Raw genomic sequence first — 23,745 nt, 5'->3', positions numbered from 1 at the left:
CTCACTGAATGATTGTTCTTCCTTTAAGAGAAAGGTCTCAGGTGGATATTTCCAGATCTAAATTCCAATTGTGGACTTAGCTTCTAAGTCCACTTATAGAATTTACTATAAAGGTAAGGAGTTTTTTTGTGGGGCTTTTGTGTGTGTGTGTGTGTGTGTGTGTGTGTGTTGTTGTTGTTGATGATGATGTTGCTATTTTAACAGAAGCCTGAACTGAGCTGCCACCCATGAGAGGACCCATGCTGGAGCAGTTTCCTTCTGAAGGACGGGGTCCTGTGGTACAGACTGATGTTGCAGCAGTTTCAACATCACAGAATGGTTTAGATTGGAAGGGACCTTCTGGAAGTCTTGAAGAACTGCAGCCTGTGGTAAGCTCACATTGGATCTGTCAGTGACGTACTGCATCCCATGGAATAGACCCCACAAAGGAGGACTGAAGAGTGAGGATAAAGAGTGGCAATGATGAAGCACTATGAACTGACTGCATCCCTGTTTCACAGAGTCTCTTGGGGGGAGGAGATAGAAAAAGATGGTGATTTTAGTTTGCTCTCATTTATCACTAATTGTCAGGAAATTACACTAACCTTCTCCATGCTGAGTCTGTTTTGCCCATGGCTATAATTGGTGGGGGATCTCCTTGTCTAATTCTCAATCCATGAACTTTTCCTTGGTATTTTTCTCCCTCTGTCCTTTCTGAGGAAGGAAAGTGAGAGAGGTTCTGTGTTGGTGCTTAGCTGCCTATTGGTGTTAAGCCACAGCACATAACACAATGGTAATGTTTTTGCATGCTTCCCCTCATTTCATTTTCTGTTTTGTTCAGGTTTGTAGGAGCATGCCCATCTCCACCAGTATTCCAGAAGTTTTAACAAGAAACACACTACTGATGTTTACAGAGCCTTCTACACATATCTTTTATCTTGCTTTTAAGGATAAATAAAATAACACAAGAATTTTGCTCTGTGCTATGCAATTTCAATCAGTCCTCACCAGGATAACAAAAGGCTAGTTATGCAGGCTCTATTTCAAAGTAAACAAGTTGAATGTTGGGAGCTAATGATAGATGTTAAAGCCAAGAAAAACCATGAACTCATATAACTTTCTTTAGTCTACAGAAGTAAACAACACTTTCCAGAAAACCATCCAGAAATGAAATATCTACATTTTCATTTGGTTCTATTGTTTATTATACAGTAACAAAGTATGCAATATTTCTCTGTTGAATTTGTACACCATCATGTTCAAGTCATTATTTCTTATGCCTCATTTGATGAAAAAGCCCTGAATACTCTTTGTGAAGGTACTTATTTATTCTAATCAAGAAAACCCAGACCATACAGCAAGCTGAGAAAGAACACTCAGTCTCTCTGTAAGACATCTTCTGAAAGCATTTTCTGTATTCCCTCCTGAAATTATTACATTTCTAAACTAACCAATGTACATATCTTATTTAGCACTGCTCTTTTCAATATAAAATGCCAACAATCTTGGCAAAACAGTACTTCTCAAGGACTGAGAACCCTCTCTTCCACACACTGTGTCATCATCTTCTGTTTAATATGAACTGATAGAATACTCTCCTTACCTTGATTGTTACTTTATGTAGCTGTACTTCACGTAATATAAAGTGATTATAAGTGTAACAGAACCTAAATCAAGTTCATAGTCCTTTAGTTCAATGCTCTTTGTTATCCTCATTTTATAGCAGAAGTCCAAATGAGACAAATATAGGTATCCATGATGTCTATTCTAACAAAAACAATGGAAACTTCATATTATGAAAATTTTCAGAGCCCATAATTCAAGTAAATGAATTTTCTTGAAAAATAAATTCAAAATGACATAATATTATTCAACATGACCAAAAAGACTTAGGTAAGTTAAAAAATAAGAAGAGAGAAAGGAAGATAAAAATCTTAACGAATCCTGATACACTTTATGCAGAGAAGATAACTCGGCTATTTAGATGAACAGTTCTAACACATTCCTCAGTTTAAGCCAGTATTGCAAGCAGCATCTGATAGGTATTTAGAAAAGACAGTGTAAAGAAAGGAGTGTCTCTGCTCCCTGGCTGGTATTTATTGCCTTCTAGCAAGGCAATCCTGTCTGACTAGGTATTCAATACTGCAACACAGTAACAGCTAGTGAAATTCTGACAATTTCATACATGGACTGATGGAATTGCTGGAATGGAGTTGTCAACTACAGTTACACTTCTAATTTCAGTGAATCAGATATAGATTTTTAGCTGGAGCAATGTACAACAATAACTGTATGTTCATCCTGTCTCTGTATGTCACCGATTAAACAATGAAAGCCAGGAAGAGCAAGTGAATCTTCAGTTCCCTTCTATCCTACAATTCAAGTAATACATGGTGAAATCATGACAAGCTATACAATAAGATCAAGCACTTAAATCTCAGAGTCTTCTGTCATACACAGCTATTCAAAAGCAAACAATGACAAGGATTTTGCACATATTACACTGAATCACTGCTTCAAGCATTTCTTTGAACTCATCTCAGCTAGCACAGCTGTTGAGAACATTTCTTTCATTTCCATTATCCATTTTCTGGACAAAACGTCCACTCCATACAACAGTTCCAAAGGCCAGAGATCACGTGGTCTTCAATATCATGTCTGTAATTCATATGACTGTAAAGAACTGGATTAAGGAACGAAAACTTCCAACTTCAGTTGCACCAGAGAAGGTTCAGATTGGATATTAGGAAAAACTTATTCTTAGAAAGGGTGATGAGTTATTGGAATAGGCTGAAAGCTGTCTGTGGAGGTATTCAAGAAATGTGCACATGTGGCACTGAGTGGCATGCTTTAGTGGGCATAGTGGTAATGCATTCATCATTAGACTAGATTATCTTAGAGGTCTTTTCCTACCTTAATGATTCTGCACTGAATTTCAAGCAACACTGCTCTAGTTTGTGTATTTTTTTCATTTCCAGTATCTGGTGGCAATATGATCAATACAGATGACAGTACCAAGCCTTAGTGTCTTAATGCAAGGTATGCTCGGAGATATTGCCATAAAAGTCTTGTAAAATCATAGTCTTCCAGAGCGCACCCTACAAAGTTTCATAAATATGAAATTAAGAAAAGTTACTGAAACAGTCATTGCCTTGTAGTTCATATGATTTATCCCTCTATATAGCTGGATGTAGACAGAAACCTTCACTCTGCACTTTTATGAACAGTTAGTGGGATACATGTTAGCCTTAAATATGGCCCTAACATTTCCTTCACAGCTAGGATCTGGACTAAGAAAAACAAAAAAATCCCTTTCAAGTACTATATTTTATGTATGATACAGACATTGGCTTGTTAAGGCAGGGCAGTTCTGATTTATCTAGTCTAGAAAGCTTTCATGACAGCATGCTGTCATCTGCCTGAACAGGGAGCATAGCAGTCCTGGCCAGGGGGATGCAGCATAATCCACCTAACTGTTGAGGCAAATTCATGCATCAGTCACCCTATCAAAAAATACCATTCAGTCTCTTGAGGGAAGGATTGCAAAGTGCCATTCTGCTGGCTCTGGGATGGGAGATCAGCAACAGAGGGACAAGATAGCAATAGGACAAAGGGACATGGTTTCAAACTAAAGGAGGGGAAATTTAGATTAGGTATCAGGGGAATGTTTTTCACTGATAGGCACTGAAACAGGCTGCCCACAAATGTTTGGGTGCCTTATCTCTGGCGGTGTTCCAGATGAGGCTGGATGGGGCCTTGGGCAGCATGATTTGGTATGGGACAGCTCCACCTAAGGCAGGGGACTGAACTAGGTGGGCTTTAAGGACCCTTCCAACCCAAACACGTCTGTGATTTTAAGAACACTCTGGAACATGAACTCCCAACCTCCTCAGAAATACCCCTCTCAACAAGTACAGCCCTAATAAACAAGTACTACCATACACCTTTCTCCCTCACAGAAATACTTGCCTAAGAAGCGCCACCTATGAAGCAAATACTCTTGTCTGAGCAGGCAGCTAAAACGACCCACCGAGCCCTGTCACCAACCATCCCCGGCAGAGAACACCTGGCCGGGACACACACAAACCCCAGCTCAGAGAGGAACGCCTACTTAATCCGCCCATCCCCACACAACTCCTCCTACCCCGCACCTCCCAGCCGCGGCCTAGCTGCCCGCTCCCAGCTCGGCCTGACACCGCCCCGCCGCCGCCCTCGGGCGCCCCCTGCCCGCAGCAGCCGCTCCCCTGCTCCGGCCGCCGCCGCCACCGCCTCTTTTCTGGGCGGGCCTGGATCCGCCCGTAGGCGTTTGCGGGGGAGAAAGTAACATGGTGGCCGTTTCCTTCCCAAACAGGAGCGGCGGCGGCTCCGGCCGCTCCTGAGGCCGCGGCAGGAGCGGGGAAAGGCTGCGGACCGGGAGGGCCGCGACCGTCGGCGCGGGCAAGGGCGTCGGTGTCTTGGCGGCCGAAGGGCAGGCGGCAGGTGAGCGGCCATGGGCGGGCGGGGGTTGACAGGCGCGGAGCGGGACCCGGCGCCTCGTCCCTCCGCCTGTGGCGCGGCAGGAAGCGGGCAGCATGGCGGGAGCGCCCCCGTCCGCCGAGCCGTTCCCCCTGCCGTTCGCAGAGCTGCGGAGGGAAGCTTGCTACTCGCCGAGGGGGCAAAGAGGTGCGGGGTGCCCTCTCGGCGCTCGGGGAAGGCTCTCGTTCCTCCTCCTCGCCGGGGAGAGCCGTGACACTGAGTGGGGCCGGGGCGGTGGGGGCGTTTTCTGAGCTTTCCATTTTATTTTATGTTTCTTTTTTAAAGTGCTCACTGCTGGTTTCGCGTTCTCTCGCGTCAGCTGTCCCCCGGAGATATCTTTGGTCCCTGCTGACCTGCGGGCGCCGTGCCCCAGGAGGGCGGGCGCGTACAGGTGGCCCCGCAGGTGAGCGGGCCGCGGGCAGCTCCGTCCTCCTTCCCTCCCTCCTCCCTCTCAGCTCTTCTATGTGCCAGCTCCTCCCCTGGGCCCCACGTCCGTGAGCTTAACCCCCGCGGGCGGGGAGGGCCGCGGCTGTCAGGAGTTGTGGGGCAGCGGCGTCCCCCACCCCGCCGCACGGTGATAAAGGTTGCTAACAGCCACGCAGTGTTTGGGGAGCTGATTGTATCAGCGTCGAAACTAGCTCCGTTTGGTTCTGCAGGTTTAAGGAAGGAGGAAAAAAAAAAAAAAAAAAGCTGGAGCCGTGACTATTAATCACACTCTGCCATTGTCTGAGGGTATCTGGTGTGTCTGTGCAGCATGGCCAGATAATGTGTGTAGCGGCAGGGTTTGCTGACGCATTCGTGCCTTCATAGATCAGTATGGGAAAATTATCTCCAAAAGCTGTATGGCTTTCTAAGTGCGATGTAAGCTGATGTAATGCTGTCTTCCTAAACGTCTATAAATGTAAGTTAACGTGTTGTCGATGCAGCGATTGCAGAAAAGATCCAGAAGTTGAACGAAATTATATTAAATTCTTCATCTGCAGAGATTGCAATGCACTTTTCTTTCGCTGCTGTGATCAAGTGCATTCCAAACACTTGGGCTGATTTTAGACTTAATGCCTGTGGCTAAACTTTTAGACCTGCTGCATGAGAGCTTAGATTGTAAACAAACAGGATGTTTGATCTGTTTTCTTTTTTCCCTATGCTGTGTCAGTGCGACTTCTGGGGGACTGGTACTTTCCTGTGCTTGTATTATTTTCTTGGCTCATTGAGACAGTTTAGAACAAGCTAAAGTCAAGCCTGCATAAGCTGGTAAAAAGAAAAATGTTTCCTTTTAGTTGCTTTTGTTAGCAGTTTTTTTTTGTGTGTATGTATGTGTTTAATGAACACAAGGTTAGCAGAAGTTTTTGCATCGCTCTTTTTAAGGTGGTGTTTTAATGAGGTGAAAAAAATGCTGGAATGCAAATTACTTCGCACCTATACGGAAAATGAAAGTAGCCTTATTTTGACTCTTGTGTGAAGGCCTGCCATGACCAAACTTAATTGGCTGTCCAGACCAATGTATGTGTTTCAAATGCTTGGCTCTAAGAACACCTCTAAATAACCAGTCAACCACCGCCACCAACAACAGAAAAAACCTGTTGGATAGCTTGAATACTTTTATTACATGTGATGATTATAAGTTTTTTAAAGAATTTCTTTAATAATTGGCTGTCTGGTTATTACCATTCTGGTGAAACTGAAATGCTAATGGGTTCCGCCTTGAATCATGCAAGGGAATAATTCAGAAACAACCAGAAATATAAATATTTTTTACCTGTGTGTAAATTTTGACATTAAAATGGACACTAACATACACAATTATAATAGCTGTGTAAAATAACAAAAAATCGATTTTTTAGAAAAAATATTAGCCTATAAATTAAGGTGAACATTTTCTTAAATTCATATGGTTAAGGATAACATTACATTTGATTATTCATTTTTCGATTAAGATCTGGCTGTCTGTAGCCCAGTGGAATTGAAATGAGATCTTCATGGATTAAATCTTGTGTGCTTGTATTTCTGAGTGTTTGAATCATCAAAGACTGCATGTGAAATTTCTTTCTGATTAATTCTTGGAATCTCTTATTAACAAGGATGTTCCCTACAGCTGTGCTACCATCTAGATGGAGCAGAACTGAGATATCCAAATAATGAGCTGGATAGCATCCCTGTGACTCATCACGTATGAATTCTCACTTGAGGTAGCAGTGCCAGTATTGTTGAAATATAGTTTTTTGGAATGGAATCTTTACAAAGGCGATTCTTTCTTAGGTGTGTCTTTGACCAGTAGAAAATTTTGTTTGGAGATCAATCTATGTGTGCTGTAGGGCCAAGTTCCAGAGTTCGCTTTGATGACATGTCTGAATTTGCTTTAAACATACAGAAAGAATAAAGTCTCAGTAAAGTGATGAAGGAAAAGTATCATTGCCAGAGATGGAAGGAGAAGGTAAGGGAGTTTTTTGCCTGTTCACCTCTGTTGTTGAGGTTTCAGATATGTTTCAGTGCATAGAGCAGTACGCGTAAAGACTGTCTGACATGTGGTATATAATACTGTTTTCATGTAGCAGTGCCACCTTTTCTGACACAGGCTTTTGAATTAAAAAGAAACAGTGACAACAAAAAAGAGTAAAAAGTAACTGCAACCTCTAATCTGGCATCTTTTTGTTTAAAGGTAATGTGAGCTATAGAAATCTGTCTCACAGAACCACCTTTTCTTCATGTACTGGCCTGTTTTCCCAGTGTAGGGGTTGCCTACCTTCAGTATGCCTTCTTCCTGAATGGTGTTTGAGATACTGAAGGTCTTGGTGTGGGCATACTCTAAAATATTTTATGGGGTTCATAGTCAATGTTTATTAAGTTACCTCCCATGTGAATTGCTAGGTAGTTGTCCGTTACTGCTTCTTCACATTTGTTAAACAAGAACCACTTCACTGTTCTGCAGCATGCAACCTGCTTTTCTCAGATAGTGTTTCTGTAAGAAGAGACTGTAAACTGAAGTCTCTGCGCTTTCATCTACTTTTTAGCTTTTGTCTTGCTACAAAAATCATCCCTGTCACAAACTCTGTTACTCAAAGGCGCTGTCTTTGGTTATACAGAAATGTGATGCTGCTTCTTATGGGATAAAGCAGTGTTGGAAATACTCGGTTCAAATGATGATAATGATAGTGCTTTGTTTCTGCATATTTGTGGAGCTAATGACTCTCAACATTAGCCTCTGTTGTTAGAAACTTAGCAGGCTACTTCAGGACTGTTTCTGTGCTACAAAACAGGTTCTGGAGAAGTGTGATTGTTTCCACTTATTCCTTTGACAACATCTGTCATAAAATGTGCACATGCAAACCTTTTTTTTCCCCCAAGTTTTAGGGATACAGTTATATTATATATTCCAAAGTGAAATAGAGCAGAAGACTAAATTAATATAGTCTCACTGTATTCCTTTGTTTTTGATTACAGGTTCTTCAAGGGGTCCTGGTGTTTACTGTTAGCTTTGGCATGCAGGAAACTTGAAAACAGTTTTCAGGATAGCAAAGATTGTAGTGATATTCTTTGTTTATCCATGTGACTTAGTTTTCACTTTCTTAAGATAGCAAACTGAGAGTTGCAGGATTGTTGATACAGAGAACAATAAAAGTGTACCTACCCTTTCATGTCTAAAGTTGGCTTGTATGTAGTTAAATATTTCATTTACTTTGTTTCAGTTAAATATTATGAGGCTGTGCTGCCTTATTCTTTTTATCTTTATTTTGTGCCATTTCAGCTCCTTTAAAAGAATTCTAAGCAGACTTGAGGCATTTAAAGCATCAACCAAGAGCCTGTTTTTTGTTTTTTTTTTCTTTTTTTTTTTTGCGTGGGGGGGAGTTCTGCTTAAAAGATGTTAAAAATAGTGTAAATCAGGAATTGACTTGCAAATTAAGCTGTTCAGTTCTGGAAGTAAAAGCTGAGTTTACAATTACGAGTCTCCAAGGTAGCTGAAGCTTTCTTCCTCTTGAAATGAAAGTGTTTTCCAGTTCTGAATGGATTGCAACTTTACTACAAAACTTCACCGTTTTTCACTAGGAAGGGAAAGAACCTCATGTTTTTGCTTTCTCCTGAGCCTGCCCATTTCGGTGAAAGCTTTTGTCTTTCTAATTAAATACACACTTTGATCAATAATGCTTGAACTGAAGTCCATCCACTGATGCGTTCTTTAGTGCTCCTCTTCCAGTTTGCAAGTCTTTTGTGTTGAGGCATTGTGTGACTGGTAAAAGCAAAACTCTTCTTTTTACCCCTCACCCTTGGGCAACCCAGTGATGCTATTCTTGGTGTCACATAGCATGGCACTAATCTTCTTTGTTATTCCTTAGGGAAGAAACTGGACTCTTACCAAGATAAGAAACCTGATATAGGTAGAAGTCTTCAAGTAAGATATCCTCTTGCCTTATCTCTGTAATGTGTACACTGCATCTTACTGCTCTAAGGAGGACATCAAAATGTGGTTGAAGCTGGGAGAATGAGAACTACAACTTGGGAGCAGTTAGCTGGAAGCAGTGTGTGAAGAAGTTAAAGCACTTAATGTTTCAGGAAAAGCAAAAAATCAAGGTGGAATATGGCTGGATACCTAAGTCATGAAACTTCTGCAGGATGTTAGTCTCGGAGAAAGTTATGGAAAGGAGATATAAAGCAAACTGCTGAGTCACAGCAATAGGTTACTCAGTCAGTTACTCTTAATCATTGCATGGGACTATTGCAAAATCTGGAAACAGGTGCATCCAGTTTTTCACTATTTGATCGACCAGTCATCCTTGGAAGTAACAGCAGCAGCTTGCTTAGACTAGGGCATAATTTGAACCTGTACTCTCACTGTTTCCTCTGCACTTTGAACTCTTTTGCTTATTCTTTAAGTAGTGAATGACTCTAATGAGAATATGTTGGCTATCTAAATCTAAGTAGTAGAAAATTGTTGTGCTTGAAGATAATATGAACTTGACTACGCTGAGGTTTTTTATTTGTTGGGTTGTGATTTTTGTTTGTTTGTTTGTTTTTAATCTGAAAGCATAGACAATATCTTTTGCAGATTTCCATAAATCATTAACAGTATGCTGTGTGTTTGCCAAAGGAAATCTCTTCAAGGGTATGGATATCCTGAAAAATGCTTAATGCTTGTAAAACATGTATGTTGTGTAGCTGTTAAGCTTCTGAAACCACTGAGGATGTGACTAAAGAAGAATATTTTGAGAAGTTAGTTTCAGCTTTATTGGGAGCAATTCCCAGTAAAACCCTCACTGCAGCTGCACTGAATTAGCCTTTGAAGCTCCTCTTTGCAGTTCCTGTAGGATGGAACCTAGGAAAGCTGTTTGAGGTTGGATTTTCTTTTCTGAATAGTTCCCACAAGCATCTACAAATGAAAATTTGGGTCTAGCAGGAGGAGGAAGAGTACAGTCACTTTCTTGTAAATTTTTATAAGTCCTGGTGTGTAAATGTCATTTGCTAATGTGTGGGATAGAATACTGAAAGATGTAACTGGTGCAGTATGTCTCATCAAGGCTTTTTTTTTTTTGCTGTTGTGAATATTAAAGGATAAGCAGGTTCTAAGAAGGGAGAGCTTCCTAACTGCATAACCAATTATTGGTTTCTCAGAGTTCTGATAAAACCAGAAAAAGCAAGTCTGTGTGCCACCTGTACAGTATTAACTTTACCCTTGAAGTGAATTCTTGCAGTTAGACTGATCAGTGAAAGACAAGACTCTGTTCCACCCTTAAAGTCAGGCATTGTACTGGGGGTTGTGTGTTTTTGTGGTTCTTTTTTAGCTGTTTTGGTTTTTTGTTTTTCTCTTTTAGTTGTTTCTTAAGCTTGAAATAGTTGTTCTTACTATGTAGAAGAACTTTTTGCTTTGTTCCCTGGATAATATAGAAGAAAATCACTAATGTTTTCTATATTAATGAACTGTGCAGACAAACTTGAAGCTGTACTGATAGAAGAAAATCACAAGTCATAAGTAGAAACAGACTTTGCAAATAATAATTTGGTTTTGTTGTTGTACCTACACAAGCTTATACCAGAATACCTCTGTGTCTTTGAGAATAACTTTTTTGTTCACTTTTGGCTGAGCTAGTGCAACTCCTCTGTGTAAAAAAACAAAACAAAACCAAAAACACAAACCCAGGCCTACGTTATCTATTGTAATTGAAAGAATAGGTTGTGCAGGGGTGAATAGGTCAAAGAGAGAGATTACCTTTCAAAATCACTGTATGTGCCTTGTGCATGTCATTTTCTAAGTCTGATGTACGTGTCATTGCCTTTCTGCTTCTAACTTCTCTTGGATACTTGGTTTTGTAAGATAATTATTTGTGACGGCCTTAAATTCCTTTGGGTTATGATGACTCATTCACCATGCATGTAGTGAGTAATGTGACATTTCAGTTTAATTTAAAGAAAACAGAACTAATGCTGCTCATAGTCATTTTATAGCTTTTCTCTTTTTTCTTTGTGCGATTCATAGTGTATGTACACGGCATACACTGTTAACTTCAAAACCTCTGGTCTTTAATCTTCCTGATTGAACCGATTCTGCTAGGGGGAAAGAGTCTTAAAGATAAGTCCTCTAATTTTTTAATACTTGCCTAGCTATGTTTACCAGTGATGCACAAATCAGAGAAGAGAGATTGTGCTTTGAGCCTCGTTTGCCTGTTGTGTCTCTTTAAAAATCCTTAACTGATATGCTTGCTTGAGAGAAATGAAAATTCTATCACACCGTTGTGGTATTTACAGCACAGGTGAAATACTTTCCAAGCTTGAAATATGGCCTATGATACTTCCAGCAAAGCTGGCTTCTAGTGATCTGTCTGTCTATCTATAGATAGATATCCTTTTTATTTTTTTTCCCTCCTCTTTTCTTAAGTGGAGACTATGGTGTTATTCAGCAGTGTATTTAATGTCATTTAATAGAAAGCTCTTCTGAGTTGCAGAAGAGAAGTTTCTTTCAGGTTCTGCTGTTAACATTTAGTTGTCCTACCCTGCTTTTTTAATCCTTGAAGATTTGTCACACCTCTATTTTGTGTGCTGACTTTCCTCCCAAGGAAGAAGACTGGGTTGAACATCTGAGTTAAAGAGCCTGCTTGTGAATTGTCAGGGTGATAAGTACACAGTTACTGCAGATTACTCTGTATCCCTGCACTGTGTTGTTTCTGCCATAGCCCTGTTAATAAATGACAAAGGAAGGAAAAAAAAAAACTCAAAAGAAAGGGAAGCATTAAAATAACTGCACAGGGGAGCTTTATCAATGGAGAAGAATGAAGATGTTCCAGAATGGTGTACTTGGGAAGAAGTTGTGACAGCTGATGTAGTTTTTTTTGAAGTGAGAAACTCTGAATTTTAGTTTGTTGATGTCCCATGTGTGCATGTACCATAGCAGCTCATAGTGATAGGGCTGTGCTGATGATAATCGTGTGGGAAATATTGTCTGTATGACATTTTCAAACAGCTCAAAAAACAATTAATTTTAAGAGGACATATTTATTTTCATTATACTAAATCATCACCAACTAAGTAGAAAACATTAGTAAAGAGTATCTTACATAGGAGTACATGCCCACCCTTCTCTGATATACATACGTATCAAGGAGTTGGATTCAGTCATCCTTATGGGTCCCTTCTAGCCCAGGATATTCTATGATTGTATGTTAATATACGCAGAAGTGAATGTGTTAAACTTTGATAAAAATGGTTGCTTACAATAAAAAGGGTAATAATAATAATGTGAAGAGCACAACAGTTTTAAACAGTAAATCCACACTGATTTTTGCATTATATTCCCTTTGCACTATGGATTTAATTCTTGTCTTTGCTTTCAGAATGTTTTCAAAGTCCTATCATAGAAGAGTAGTGGGTTCTCTGAAGGGATAGTTTTCTAGATTTCTAGATATGTTGGACACTGCTAATAACATTGGCTGAAACTTTTAAAAATACAAGTGATTCCCTGCTCTTTGTGTGTTATTAGCTTAGCTGGTAAGTTCGTTGTAATGATCTGACTTAAGCATTCCTGATATTTGAAGTCTACATATTTATTCCCAGAAAATCAAGTTCTCAGTAAATGTTTTGTCTGAGAACTCTACCAGTGTGGAGTAATACAGCAGAGATATTTTGAGCACTAGATGATAATATAAGGAACGTCTAAACATGGGTGATGTTTGCATTTACTTGCCAGCTGGTGAATGATAGTGTTTTGTCTCAGGCTTGCTATTTTTCAATAGCTTTTTTGTTACTTGAGAAAAACACTGATTGATATATTTGTCTGTGTAAGTAGTATAATTATTATGCATAATCTTTCATGAATGCTTCCTTTGGGAGTACATATAATGATCTCTCATTTCACACACACTCAGGCTTCATTGGATTCCAATATGATTCAGTTCTTGTAAATATACATTCAGGTCTATAAGTAAGCACAGCAGAAAACAGGGATAGGTAACTAAGGGCTTTCAGGGTATGGCAGCGCAAGTTTATTAAAATACACTTCAGAGTTCAGAAGATGGGAAAAGATTTCTTGGTTTTGTTGATGAACTGTGATTCAAAGAAAAATATATATTTCATGTTGCCTCGCAAGCAGCTGAATAGTTCAGCATAAAAGAAACTGTACATTGGATGTACAGTGCTAATATTCTTATCTGTGAATGAAGGTTATCTTTGTCAGTGTAAATCTTGGCAGTATTTTCTGTTTTTGAAGAAAGAATTGTAGTCGTAATGAAGATTTTTGAGTCACTTGGAGTATGTGCTTTTGAAGATTCGCATTCCACTTGGTGACTTTTCCATTTCCTTCCATTGTTAGCATTCATGTTACCTAGGTAGCTTTGGTCCATTTTATTGCACTGTGGACTACCCATTTCTTTATTATTCTTTGCCTGCAAAGGTTTTTCTAAAACATTTGACAGTTCTGAAACCCAAAGGCACCTGCTTTAAGGCATTCATGTTTGATTTGTGTTTGTAGTTCACTGCAAGGTGACCTGGGAAGTGGCTGCTGCAGGGGAGTTGCAGAAGTAGAAGATAGACTAGGCCTTGGAGCATTTGCTGCAGAAGGGCTAGTGCAAGCCCTCATTTCAAAACTGCTGCAGATCAAGATTTTGATAAAGGCTGGTGCTGCGTAAAGAACAAAAAAGACAGCTCCTACTCTAGGGTCCTCATTGGTGAAGCATAAAACAAAAGCCATGAATATTCTAACTGCTATCAACCATGTGGTTTGTACTTTTTTAAAGTCATCTTGGCAAAAGAGTGTTTCATAATGAGAAATTGGCAAGAGGATTAAAAGACAGTCTTTCTGAAGTGTTAATAAGCTCCTGCCAAGCTTCAAAAGCAGCAGAGAGTGAATGAAAATGCTGACATGAAACCAAGTGTTTTGATGCTGCTGTCATAAGCCAGATAGAAATGGGAGTCATCCTTTCAATAACAGGGAATGCATTTAGTGGGGTGGGGATAGGCTGTGGAGTTCTGAAAGTGTAGATGATGCATCTTGTGCTTGTTGTGATGAAGTTGTCAATGGAGGGATCTATAGAGAATGACAACCTACTGCCCACTGCTGTGTTTTTAGTCCCAAAGATAAAAAGCTGTAAAACACTGTTCCTCAAAATCAGCAAAAGGGGTATTCTAGATTTGTGGTATCAGGAGATTTTCAAGAAGCGTGTGGCTTTCTGTATTGTGGACAACTAACAAAAACAAAATGGAGCTATGATTCTATGATCTGTCAAATCTATATTTAGAGATTTTAGCAAAATAATGTTAGTTCTAATACTTAACTTTCTATGTTTAGTAGAGAGAACAGATATCAGACTTTTTCAGTTTACTTTGGTTAAACTCTGAGCTGCATTTGAAACAGAACATCTTTTTGTCTCTCCTTTGACCTCTCCACACAAAACACTGTCCAGCTTTACCCACTCAGAAAACAGAGAAGGAAAACCATGGGGAAAAAAAAAAAAAGCACCAAGAAACCTTACCAAAAACAGTCTATGAGATTTGGGCTCCCAGATGGCACTTAGCTGCTGGGCTATTGTCTCTTGACTTTTTCTTTACTGCTTTATTTTTGTTTCAGGCTACTATATTTGACTTTGCTCCAACAGAGTTTCCAATTACAGAAAGCATTCTCTAACAAAGAATGTTTCCAGGGCTGCAGATGTTTCACTCATTACATAATACTGAGCATGGCTAACCTTTAAAGCTTGCAACTGGGGCAGTAAGTACATTTTGAAATGCACTTCTTCTGCTCTGAGAACTATTACTAGTTTTCTTATTATTAGTGTTCTTGTGATATTTTTATTATTGGTTTTCTTATTTGGATTTATTTATTTTTATTCTTTTTCTTTTTCCAGTGGCTGGAGTGGTTACTTTCTGTCGTGTGAAAGAATAGCCCGGTGAAACTGACCTATTAAATGAGTACAGTTGAACTGCTTGCTGATCATCATTCTTCCTTTCTCACATATTTCTCAATTTCTATTTTCTGTCCTTGGCCATAGAACTTCATTTACTGGTACCAAACTTGCCTTCAATTGATTCCAGCTGCTGCTCCTCCAGTAGGTCACCTCAGAATTTGTGTTTTGGCCTCATTGTCTGTAGCCACTCCAATTTTTGTACCATTGGACAGTTTATAATTACTGTCCAAAGCAATAAAAACGATTTAACTGTATGGTATGGTAAATATAGTCTGGAGCAGATTTTAGTTCTTACCATGTCCATTCCTGTACTCTGTCCTCACTTCTCCCTCCAAGTAGGATATTTCTGAGTGGCATCTTCCTGACCATCGTGGATCACAGGATCTGTTAACTTAGTGACATTGTCAGTCAATTGTAATTCATAAACATTCAAACCATTACTGCAAAACTTTGGTTGAGAAACCTAATTTTTATGTTTGACATAAGCATTTACATTGTAATGTCACTGACTCACTGTTTTACAGCAACAGTAACTGGATTTGCTAACACCCTAAAAAAAAAAAAAAGAAAATCTAAGTTCTGCCTCCTAAGTCTGAATATGATGTTCTCTAGTGATCTTTAATTTTTTGCAGAATAATTTCAATTTATTCAACATAAAGTTGAAAATTTAGCTAGTTCCCTCTTTTCTTTTGATTATTTTTGTTCAAGTAACCCAAGGAATTGCACTTAAGGCAGAAAAACAAAATGCAAGGAAAATTCAGGGCAATGGAGATCAATACTATATTTTGTACATGTCTTGCAAAATTAGTTAATTATTTCTGGGTATTTGTCACTTACTGCAGTAGTGGATTTACAAGACAAGATTGATTTCATCACTGCTCCTTCACTATCTGAAAGCACATTGCTGTGTTGTTTCAAAGCCTACAGTTTGAAATGGGAAAGAAAAGCTACACTGGGAGAGTAGAGGGACGTGTTTCCAATTATTTGTTGTGCATTTGTTACTGATGCTCATGAAAATCTTAGTAATAAATGCCCAGAGATACCAAATATCTGCCCTAGTTGAGTTTTATAGAAATAGTGATATCTTTGGTCATATTAAATGTTATAGTTATGGTGTTTTATTTAGCCTTTGGTCTTTGGATTTAAAGTATGTCACCTGATTTGATGCTGGGTTTTCTTATTTCATAAGCTGTAAAATGCAATTTATTTTTCAGTGTTTCAAAAGCTTAAAGCAAAATGGTTTTATTCTAAAATATTCACTTTGCAGAACTCAGATACCTGACTGTTTCTTGGGTATTGGGGGGAAGGCAACTGTTTCATTTAGTTGTATTCCAAGACTTGATGCCTTTACTTACATCACAGTTTTTCACTTGAGGTGGTTTCTGTCTGATTTTTCTGCTTTCTTCCTTATGTAGGGCTCTAATGTACTTGGAATGTTTTAGAAAACTTTCTCACCAAACTGGCTGCATTCATTTTGATTTCTTTGCATATGTTGCCATCAGGTACACAACTAGCTAGTACGGAGTTAACTTTTTTTCTTTGACTACATGTAAATTTCCAACAGTCGAGCGTAACAAGCCATTTAAGATTATTTGTACTATCAAGCCTTGACAGAGGTTGCTTTCTGGATGAAGTTCAATTAACTGATTAAAAAAGAAAGAAAAAAAAAAAGAATAGAAAAAAACAAGACAAAATGTGCTGTAAGAGTGCGTCATTTAATTAATTGACATGCCATTTATCTCTTACTTTGTCCTCAGATTTGTTTTTTGTGGTAATATAGCCATCTATGAAATAGTCAGCTTGTTTTGTAACCTTCATAGTTAGGCTGCCATTGCATTCTCAAATGCTCACTTGAAAACTTTATGAAGGAATAGTCCTATATTTGCATATGTGCATGTTCAGACCCAGTCACAAGTGACATCCAACCATTCTTGTTCCACAGCTGGCTGTGTTAGGACAGGTAGAACCTGGGCACTGCATGTCTATGAAGTTGTTTTCTTAACTCTGGATTTTAAATGATCTTGTGGTTTAGTCAAGTGACTTTCATTTTCTAGTTAGACAATATAATATGCATTCTAAAAAAGAAAGTCTTTAAACACACATCGATGGATTCTTTTTTTCTTCTTGCAGATCACATGTGACTAATAAACTGTTAGCTGTTAATCTGAATACGTTTAACATTGTTGAATGAGTTTATGATGTTCTGTTCTGTAATAGTATTAAATTGTCCATGGGTCATATGAATGCTTGATTTCTGCTATTGCGTGCACAGCAAACTGAAATGCTTAGGTAGGAGTTGCATACTTGCACAGATGTTTAGGACTGGCAGTATGTAGACAAGCGCAATGTGAGCAGTGTTAGCAAAGATGTGTTGAAATGGACAAACGACTGGAGTGCGAGCTCTTTAGGAGCCCTGTGTACATAGTCCTGTGCATTCTGGTCCTTAAATTACTGGTGACTCACATTATTTGTGCCAGTTACACTTAATCCTTTGTGGGTACGTCTGTGTGGTGGAGTCATATCTGCCTTTTGTGTTCTAGAGAAGTCTGTAACAAGTTTTGGTTGCCAAGTCCATTATTGTGTTCTTTGTTACTTTTCAAAGTAACGTCGATTATTAGCTTTCATATATTAAGATCTTGTTAAGGAAATGCAGAATTGGAGTTGCTTATAATGAAAACTTCTCTTTTCTTAAGTACAGTTAATATTGAGAACTACCTTTCTTACTACGGGTGTGGAATGCAACTAGGGAAGAATGTAGCCTGAAGAAAGTACTGTTGTTGGTTCAGTGTTATGTTGTTGATGCACTTCCACTACTGTGGAGTTCTAAAACATTGTACTAACTGCATCAGCACAAACTTCATAAGCAGTAGTGGTTTCATCACAATTGTATATCAGTTTGATTTCTTTTTTATTTTTTTATTTATTTTTAATTTTTACAAACAACCTGAAACAGAGCTCTCAGGTGCCCATATCCTCTCAAGTGATCAAGCGTACTAAGTTCAGGCCTTAAGGTTTTACTTTATCCCCTTCACAGTAACTAAAATGTATTGTTGTGATTTAACATCACTGATGTTTGCAAGAAATGTTTCTTTTTAGTCAATACAATTAACAAAATTGCACAAATTTTGTCTTGCTTCTATCTTTACAACTGCTGAAAGAGGTTACATAGAGACTTTTGTATTTGAAATGTGTGCAGAAAGAAGGAGTGCAAGCTGAAGGACTAGTGCAGCCTAGCTTTATCTCTTTGCTGTGTGTATATATATATATGCATAAATATATATATATATATTTGTTGTATATTTAGCTTCATGAAATGCAATTACAAATCTCATTTTAACTTCTTTCCATTTTGAATTTTAGTGTAGCTGTTACTAGTTCAAGAAATAAGTTGTCTTGCTTGTTACATATATAAACTCGTTGACATTTGTGTTTGCGAGGTAGCGCTTCTAATATGAATCAGGGATGTTTCCAAATTGACTCATGAAAAGAAATTCTGCACTGTTTGCTGTGGTAAAAAGTTAAGATTTCTTCATAAGCATAATGAAGATTCTTTTACACAAAGGGGAAACAAATTGTTCTTCCCATAACCAGTAACACCATTTGCTCCCAGAACAAGATGAATGAAAAGCCAGTAAGAGTGAAGAATAAGAGGCAGGTCTTTTCCCCCTCTGTAGCACAGAAAGGAACTTTAATTTTTGAATTTTCCAGGCTTTTTTCCACTCTTCTTGTTCGTTCATTGGAGAAACCATAAGTACAAAGACTTATTTGAATAGCTTAGTAAGATCTGTATTGTATTGTTTTGCTTCACGTAGTGTCTGAAAAAACGTAGTAGTGTTTCTCTCTTACTTGTATTTTAGCCAGCAAATTTCCAGTTTCCCAGGTGTTGAGTTTGACATTGTGACAAACTATCTTGTCCTGCAGAATCTTTGTCTCTTAAACTAGTTTAGTGAATTTGCTGTCTAGGTCAGCTTATTTTATGAATAAAGGAAGGGGATGGAGTGGATATATGTTTTTTCCTCTGTCTTATTTACTCAATGAAGTATGATTCATTTGCAAAACATGGTGTTTGTGTAGGACTCTTGAGTTGTGTTTGATGTCTTCTTTGCTTAAAGATCTTAACTGTGCTGGCAGGCTGATTGCATAATTGATCTTTCAGACACACTGCACAAAAAGTTATAAAATTATTCTTGAGTCTGGAATGAAACTGACTTCCTTACCAGCCTTGCTTCAAAAATATTTTATGTTTTGAGGAAAATATGCCATCTTTTTATGAGCTCATGGGTCATTGCACTTGTACACAATAAATACTTAGCAAGTAGAAGATAGTTTCCACACGTTTTTTTTTGATACCATTACTGTCTGGAAGAAGGTAGGAGTAATTTTAATTGTTTGCTAAGTCATGTGTTAATCATTTATCACTTCCAGAAATACCTTCACAATTTCAGTTCTTTGACTTCAGTGTTTCCAAATAATTAGATTTCTGGATTTGACTTACAATGAAAATAGGCTGAAAAAAGTGATGGCTTTATTTTTGTCATTTAGGGTCAAGAATATTTCAGTTCTGTGTCTTCTTCTGGGTAGTGAAGGAAAGGTGGTTGGCTTAAAGAAAGAGTTGGTCTAGTAAGCCTGCTGCTTTTTCAAGGAATTGTTCGTAGTGAAATCACACTATGCTAAGAAGCAGTAAAGTGAGTTTCTTCAGTTGCAGGAAGGTTGGCATGTGTTTTGTCTCTGCATCTGTCTTCTATTAAATGTTAGTCTTCTACTGTTCTCATTTCAGTTCTTCCTAATGGACAATTCCTTAGAATTTGGAGATTTTTAAAAACAAATTTAACTTAATTTAGTTTTTTTATTTTGTTTTATTTTACTGTGTGCAATATAGGCTTGGGAAGAACTGAATTTAATTTGAGAATATTAGTAGTTTTCTATACAGGCAGTAGTGTGTTCAAAGATGAGTAAGTAAGGGGCTTTTACAACCAACTTGATATTTGTGTGTGGGTATGCTAGGTGTCCTACTGAGCCTTATACTGACTTATTGAAAAGACGTAAGATAGTCATTTCACTTAGATGTTAACTGAATAAACCTTTTGCATTCACACACACACTCTTGGCATAGTTTCCTTTTATTCTTCACCTTTGTTGATGTCCAATGTTTGTGCCACTTCTGGTAGCTGTAAGAAACAAATGGTGAAGGATTTGCCTGTACATGAGCAGAGGACAACTATCTGTGAACTCACTTCACGGGTGGTTATTATTACTCCGAAATGAGTGCATACATACAGATTTTGAAGGATAGCTTCTTTGTACTAGTGTCAAGTATAAATATTGATTCCTCTTCTTTAAGTCTGTTTGCCCACAAGTGTGTTTTCCTGTTCTGTAATTGTTGTTCCTAGGCTTATGCTAGCCTATGCCATCAAATTTTAGTGAATAATTGAAAACTAATGTTTTAGAATTAGGGATGACCTATATTTTGAATTAGATCATTTTATCACCTTTTCAAAGATAGGTGTAATGAAGTACATTGTAAGTTCTGTAACTTCATTGATGAAAAAGAACTAGAAAAAGGGTCTCTAGTCTTTACTAAGATGAATGTTCCTGGAAAGTAGAGGACAGGTTTTATTTTCTCCACCACTCTTTATGAGCAGATCTGAACTATGCTTTCAAGGCAGGTTACAAAACACTGAAGCAGTTTTGATTCAGCACAATCGGCTCATGTGGTGTTACAGTAATAGCGTTTGATCCTGGAGATAAGATACTTGCAGAAGTCCTATTTGGAATTTAAAAAGCAATGTTAGGCTTATATATTTGTGTTGCTTCTGTTTCCTGAGTTGGCTCTGCATCTGCTCTGCACATTATTTGGTATAAATATGGATTTTGCTGTGTGGCTGTCCAAAGTGTGTTTTAAATGCTTTCTGAAGTACTTAAAAATCTTCTCAGATAAAAGCTTCCCTGCTTAATGCCTCTCCTAGCATAATTTCCAAGAACCTTTTAATAGTATGTTGTTTAAAAAAAAAAAAAAGAGAGAGAGAGAATCTAAACTTGTTGCAGTGAATGGATCTTACATCTCTGTTAAAATCGAACATTACTTGGCTGCAAGTAGTGGGCATAGCAGTAAAGCAGGCTATATCATAAATGAATTCTATGCAGAAAGATCTTGGGAAAGCAATTCTACATCCAACACTGTTAAGATAAATATTTATTGTTACTCAGATTATGGCATGTTGAAGCTAAGAATTAAAAGCTTTCCTTTTTAATTTATTTTTTGTTATATGTGTGTGTACCTAAGGAATAGGAGTCCTTTGATCTGGTAGTCTGTGTAAACTGAAGGCTGAGGACTCTATCTCAGTTTTGGAATTGAAAAGCTTAAAAGTGTATGATAAAAGCAATGTAGCTATGAAATAAAAGTTGAATGCAGTACTTACTTTTTCATCTTCACTTCCTTGTGGCATATTGTATTTTGCTCTCACAAATGTTTGTCTTTACAAGAATGTGTGGAAAGAAGCTTGCAACTGAAGGCTTGGGGTGCTGTCAGTAAACACTAAAGCTATTTCTAATAATTTAGCATTTTTTCATAATTGTGTCTTAGTGAGAAACCTTTTTCTAAAAGCAATTCTACTCTGAACTCTTTCCTTAAGAAGGTCTGCATTCTATGTGAAGCTGACTTTTTATATTTTTGATATAACATTATGGAAGTACCATAAAAGTTAAATTCCAGTTGTGAGAAAAACTGTTGTCTTTTTTATTAAGTTAAACCTATTGTAGATTGTATTTCTGGCTCTGAGCAATGAAAAAGTTTGTTTTTCTCTCTGCATGCCTTTTATTGAGCGTTGCCTTTGGCTTAAATGAGGCTTACTGAGTGCTTTAAATATTGTTTGTGCGGATTACTTTTGCTTTTCACCTATAAAACATAGTATCTCTGGTAGGAATTCTTGTATGAAAAACATGGGTATTTTTGAAGTAAATCTTCTAGTGTGAAGCTGCCTTGATTTCTTAAAAATAAAGTTTTGGTCCTGAACTGTTTGGTGCAAGCTTTTCTACTATGGTCTATTAACAAATTGGAAAACTAACTTCATTTAAATAATTCTTATATGCACCTTACCTATGTTCTGTGTGGACATGGAGCTTTTTTAATTCCTCAAACAGTGTTTTGCATGATCTTAAAATAGAATTACTAGTGTTTATTTTCAGAACATTTGACAAAAATATATTCCATATTGATGCTGATGTCCCTTTATGTGGGGTGGATCATAGACGTTTAAGTGTCCAGTGATGCTCAGATAAGAGTAGTAAGAGTAGAATGTCTGCTAATTCTTGCATGAGATGTTACAGAAACAGTGGAAAATGGCAGTGAAATCATCTTGCAGCACTACAAGTTGTACTTTGTTGGTTGTTTTTCGCTGCAGTTCAGAAGGCAAAGCATCCTTAGGGTGTCTGAAGATCTGTTTCTATTTGTTTTAATAGCTGTTAATTTGTAGCGTAGCTGGCACTTATATTTATAAAGTGTTGCATTACAGAAGATGCCCATGCACTGGGGAGATAACCATGACTTAGGAAGAGCTATAAGACTAAGATCTGCCTTAAAGCCCTTTGGCTTTAAATCTTCATGAAATAGGAGAACATATTCTTAATAACTGAGTTGTAATGCTTACTTGAAACCTTATCATTTTGGAGAAAGGAACTTTCAGAACATGTTTAAAAACTCCCTAAATGTTGTGCTGACATATGAAGCTTGTGTGCCAAGTGTCTCAGCTGAATTGTCAGGTGACTCTGACTTCTGCCTGCCACATTACACAGATTTTCTATGAACTAAATCATAACCGTGGCTAAGAAAAAAAAAAGTATAAAATCATAGCTATATTTGTATGCTCCTTAGCAACAAATTCCTACGGTTTTATCAATTCCCACTGGAAAAATGTGGGAAAGGATTCTTATAATTTCTATTCTAAGCTTTCATATTTTAGTGTTTAATTTTTCAAGTTCTTTTCAGTTAACTTCTGTTTACTGAGGAATGCTACGCTTCTCAATTTTAAGTAACATTAATGCAATTCCTGCCACTACAGCTATGGTAAAAAATAGCAATTGTGAGCTTTTTGGCTTTGTATACTGTTACTGTTTTATTTCCTTCTCTATGTGTAAGTATTTTAACACTTAATATTGAGAGAACATAATGTTGAGGCAAGAGAATGTGTAGGTGATAGTAAAAGACTGGATCATTCTAACAAGAAATTTGATTTTAGAAAAGCCATGCCAACCATTTTGGCTTGACTTTTTTTTTTTTTTTTTTTAATTAATGGAGAAGTTGTTACTTTTTTGGGGCGGTGAGTGGGGGTGGTGAACAAGTTGAAGCACAGTGAGAGGTAAACTGAAACATTGTAGAATCCCAGTTTTATGATTAATCCAGTGCAAGTCAGTGCAGCTGCTGAAAGCTGCTGCTTTTCCACTGAGATGGAATCACTGCATAATTATTCTAGTTGAGCACTGAACAGTCCTTGCCAGGTTAACAATCAGCCAGGGCAATTCTTTTCTAGTTCATTTTATGATTGCATAAACTTTGTTTCTGGTCAAAAGTGAGGTGGGAATGAGTAGTAACAGTATGAGGAGAGACTTTTTAATGGAAGCACTAATTTATATGAGATTAACCTGAAGCCATTAACCTGTGCATTTCGTGATGACTTATTTACCTGTGAAGAGCTTTATCACTAGTTTGATGCTGTTTATGACAGTGAGGAGGATGAACTGCAGTGAGTTGTGAAGTTAAAGGTCATTCAGAGGCTTCAAAAGCAGATATGGCATTGAAGTCATTTTCTTGTTCTTCAAGAGACCTGAGGACAGAAATCTGACAGAATTGAACTGAACTGGAGAAAGGAAACAGAAT

The 23,745-nt window shown here is 37.9% G+C and overlaps 1 protein-coding gene across 4 annotated transcripts in view; it reads left to right on the top strand.

The window, feature by feature from the left end:
* Positions 1–4,279: 4,279 nt before the first annotated feature.
* DENND4C (DENN domain containing 4C) overlaps positions 4,280–23,745 on the top strand; it is a 69,952-nt gene continuing 50,486 nt past the window's right edge. For 3 of the 4 annotated variants that reach the window (XM_085530267.1, XM_085530264.1, XM_015849060.3), the window contains exon 1: positions 4,280–4,458. Coding sequence is in view for 1 of the 4 variants with exons in the window: in XM_015849058.3 (XP_015704544.2) it covers positions 5,394–5,395 (2 nt within the window). In the remaining 3 variants the exon portion in view is untranslated. Of the gene's footprint in view, positions 4,459–5,251; positions 5,396–23,745 lie in introns of those variants that run through there. The other variant, XM_015849058.3, reaches the window with a different exon arrangement.

This window comes from Coturnix japonica, chromosome Z, assembly GCF_054131305.1.
Source record: "Coturnix japonica strain WE chromosome Z, WE-NBRP24, whole genome shotgun sequence".
NCBI classification, from domain to species: domain Eukaryota; kingdom Metazoa; phylum Chordata; class Aves; order Galliformes; family Phasianidae; genus Coturnix; species Coturnix japonica.
Note: the sequence above shows the minus strand (reverse complement) of the source record. Positions and strands in the feature narration are given on the sequence as shown.